Raw genomic sequence first — 4100 nt, forward strand, 5'->3', positions numbered from 1 at the left:
GAACGCGCGAACTCAACATAAGTTGTATTCTTTCATACACCAACACTAGATTGCTTATCTTAGTATACTAGATCAGTTAATCAGATACACTAGATTGCTTAGCTTAGTGTACTAGATCAGTTAATCAGATACACCAACAGAGCTATTGCTTTTCATCTCAGAATCTCAGATTCTGATTCCCTTAAACAACCACACATACAATCAATTGCAACTGACAGTGGAAATTTAGTCCTGGTTGATGTACAAGAATGAATAAAGTGGCAAACATTCAATTTCCCAACAAACATCTTACTAATGGGGCAGAGACTAAGTGTAGCTACTCACCTGACCGCATTTCCTACTAACAACTACTCCACCTCATTCTTTTCATTTGAGATTCACCATGACAAGGTTGCTCTCTACTTGAATTCAGGTAGAAACAATGACAACTACTACAAGTACTCATACTGGGAATTCTATTCTTCCCAGACCAGAAATATCACCTACATCGAGCTAGCTTCCAAGGGTTTGGAGTTTTTTTATGACAAATACGAAAACTTCACACAAATTTTGTCGCCATACCAAGAACCAGTACGTTTTTTATCCCTAGATAATGACACAGGAAACCTCGGTCTGTACGACTACTCTCCCTACAAGGATAAGTTCAAGGCATCATTTCAAGTCCTAAATACTACTTGTGATCTTCCTCTGGCTTGTTCTTCTTATGGGATTTGCACATTTTCTAAGACTTGTTCGTGTATAAGATTGTTAACAAGGGATCAAGATACTACAAACGACGATTGCAATGAAGGGCTTTTTATAGGAAATCTGTGTGGAAAAGGATTAAGGAGAGATAGCTCGAGTTTGCAACATATTGCAGGATGTCTTGTACAAAAATAAAGATTTGAGTGCAAACAATAATTACTGTAAGCAATGTAAGTTAATATCAGGAATTCAGGACCTCCCTTTATATTACAATGCTGGTGCATACTTACATCAATGAATGAGCAAGGCTTAAAATTTTTGATAGAAGAATTCATACATTTATAACTGCTCAACTAAATTTGTTCCGAATTTGAGTCTATTGCTTTTCATCTCAGATTCTGATTCCCTTATACAACCACACATACAATCAATTTTCATTTCTTCTCTTATCATGCTACACAGGCCTATATATTATATAATTCAAAACAAACATTTTTTACCTTGCTTATGTCCGTAATTTCTTGTTATCCTCTGTGGTTGCATCAACATCTTTCACCTGCACAAGCATTACTAAGTCTATGATCTACCAAAAATTTCTCCTACTATAAGAGACTAAGAGGCCTAGAGGCTAAAACAAATAAAACTACAACATTATCAACTAAAAGTATCTTCAGTTTTCGAGTGTCATTCAGCCCAAAGTTCTGGTCTTTCCGGATATCCGACCAACTTCTATATCCGCATACTTAAAGAACAAAACAAAAAGTGTAATAAACACAAACTCGTACTTGTATAATCATACTTAGCATCCAAAATGAAAAATTCCATCAATATGAAACAAAGAACCCAAACCTTCCCAAGTTATGATGGAATTTGTCTATGTTTGGGTTCTTTTGTTTCATATTGATGGAATTTGTCATTTCAGAAATTGCAAGTTTGCAAACATGACAAGGAAATTGAAACTCATTCATAACAAAAATTAATGGATATTGAAACTCATTCGAAACAAAACATGACATGAAACTGGAAAACCTAACCCGAAATTGCAAATTGAAATTTCAGAAATTCATGGTGGGAATACTAACTTCTTAGAAATTGAAGTTGAAAGATTAGGGGAAAAAAACCCTAACTTGTAGAAGAAATTACAAATTGAAATCGAAAATCAAATAAACCCACAAGAAATTCAGATGTTCGAAACAAAAATTAAAGAGAAGAAGAATGAAAAGAGTGTTGTTAGGAAAAAAAACCTAGATTTGAAGTTAGCTAGCGATGATGGTGAGGTTGCGGGTGGTAGTGAAGTCACCGATGGTAGTGTAGTTCTTTGGTGATGGTGCAATTCTCCGGTGGTGGTGAGTTCGCCAATGAGTTCGCCTTTCCCGGAAAAAAAAATCTGGTTCACCTTGAATGTGAGTCAAGGGAAGAAGAAAGGGCAAAGAAACCTTGAATCTGAGTCGAGGGAAGAAGAAAGGGCAAAGAAAATTCTGGTTTCGCAAAGGTGACAAATGATGAAAAGTAGAGACCCGTTAGGTAAAACGACGGGTCTTGCTTTATTTTAATTTATTTTGTACGAAGGAGTGGTGGGTCCTACGATACCTAAGAGACCCGTGTAGTTAAATATAGGATCTCATGTTTCTCCTATTTTATTTTCCACGGGAAAAAAATAGCTCTATTCATACACTGGAGACCTGTTAAATAAGATAACGGGTCTCTTATTTTTCTCTGTCTAATTTTAAGTGGGCCCTTTGACTTATAAGAGACCCTTTATCTATAATATTAGATCTCTTATGTTAAAGAGACCCGTTATGTCGACTAATGGGTCTTTTCATAAGGGTCTCTTTGCCCATTTTTGTAGTAGTGCGCCCAGAGCCAGGCGTTGAAAATAGGGTCTGGGCAGTTTCGTTTAGTCAGATTCGGATTCCTAAAATCCGTAGAGTTTGAGATTAATTCGAGTCTTTTAGCGCGTATCAATTTTATGACGGAATGCGTCTGGGCCCGTTACGAACGCTAGGTTCGTTAGGATTTTAATTAATACGTAACTCCTATTTCCGAATCCTATTAGGAATGGGATTCTCGCGGTTTTCTATCTTATTTAGGATTTATGTTGGAATGCAACACCTAATTCTGACAGGTTTCTATCTTTTATGATTTGCCACTTTTAGACGCTACCTTTTACGGCAGTTACTATTTTTAGCAGGTTTCCATAAATAGCAGGTTCCGGGTGAAATAAAATGGGGAATCGAGATTCGTTTATTTTATAGGAGATGCGTTGTCAAGTGGAGTTTTTATGCTTTCATCATCGAACCTTTCCCTTGCGGGAATGGGGACAAAAGTAGGTGTCTACAGATGGCATGTTGAAATTTCAAGGAAGATTATGTGCACCAAATGATGAAAAGGAGAATCTTAGAGGAAGCTTATACTTCACAGTGCTCGATTCACCCTGGAGGAAACAAGATGTATACAGATTTGAGACAAATGTATTGGTGGAGCAACATTAAGCAAGAGGTGGCAAAATATGTGGCTAAATGTTTGACTTGTCAGCGAATCAAGATAGAGCATCAAAGACCAATAGGTTTGTTGCAACCTCATGATGTACTAGAATGGAAATGGGATTCAGTGTCTATGGATTTTATCATAGGCCTACCAAGGTCAACCAAGGGAATGAATGCTATTTGGGTCATTGTGGATTGATTAACAAACTCATCACATTTGTTGGTAATGAAGAACAATTAGAGTTCAGACAACTCGCTGAATTATATGTGAACACCAGTGTGCGATTACATGGAGTACTAAGCTCAATTATTTCTGATCGTGATTCGAGGTATCAAACTACCTATTGGAAAGAATTGCATAAAGATCTTTGAACGAATCTTAACTTCAGTACTACATTTCATCCAACGACTGATGGACAAGCGGAACACACTAATCAAATTATTGAAGATGTGTTCAGAGCATGTGTTTTCGATTTTCAAGGAACGTGGGAAAAATTCTTACCCCCGGTGGAATTCTCATACAACAATAGTTACCAGGCCACTATTGGCATAGCCCCATACGAAGCTCTTTACGGGAGAAAATGCTGAACACCATTGTGATGGAGTGATATCAATAAAGCACATGTCATAGTGAAGGAAATAATGCCCTTGGTCCAAGTATGCATTCTATGTTAAGTCTAATAAATGCGGTTCAGTATTAATTAACAAGTTAATAATTCAGTGAGATCAAGTGAGCTGAATGCCTAGCTAGAGGCCGCTTCAGTTCAAGTGGAATTAATGATATTAATCCACAGCTTACTCTTGACTGAACCCGTAGGGTCACACAAATAGTACGTAAACGGATCAAGTATTTAATGGCATTAAATACTCCATCTATGAATATTCGGAACCGACGGATCTTGGTTTCAGTGGGAGCTAAGATCGTCACAG

At 37.1% G+C, this 4100-nt stretch overlaps 1 protein-coding gene across 1 annotated transcript; it reads left to right on the forward strand.

Annotated features, from left to right (window-relative positions):
• Nucleotides 1–294: 294 nt before the first annotated feature.
• LOC130467359 (uncharacterized) lies at nt 295–879 on the forward strand. Its single transcript, XM_056835856.1, has one exon. It carries the CDS (start codon nt 295–297, stop codon nt 877–879), a length of 585 nt encoding a protein of 194 aa, XP_056691834.1.
• The last annotated feature ends 3221 nt before the right edge of the window (nt 880–4100 follow it).

Source organism: Spinacia oleracea, chromosome 2 (assembly GCF_020520425.1).
Source record: "Spinacia oleracea cultivar Varoflay chromosome 2, BTI_SOV_V1, whole genome shotgun sequence".
Classification (NCBI taxonomy): Eukaryota; Viridiplantae; Streptophyta; class Magnoliopsida; order Caryophyllales; family Amaranthaceae; genus Spinacia; species Spinacia oleracea.

Bases quoted from the DNA above. Each gene is read 5' to 3' on its own strand.
- LOC130467359 (XM_056835856.1), top strand. From the start codon at position 295: ATGGGGCAGAGACTAAGTGTAGCTACTCACCTGACCGCATTTCCTACT.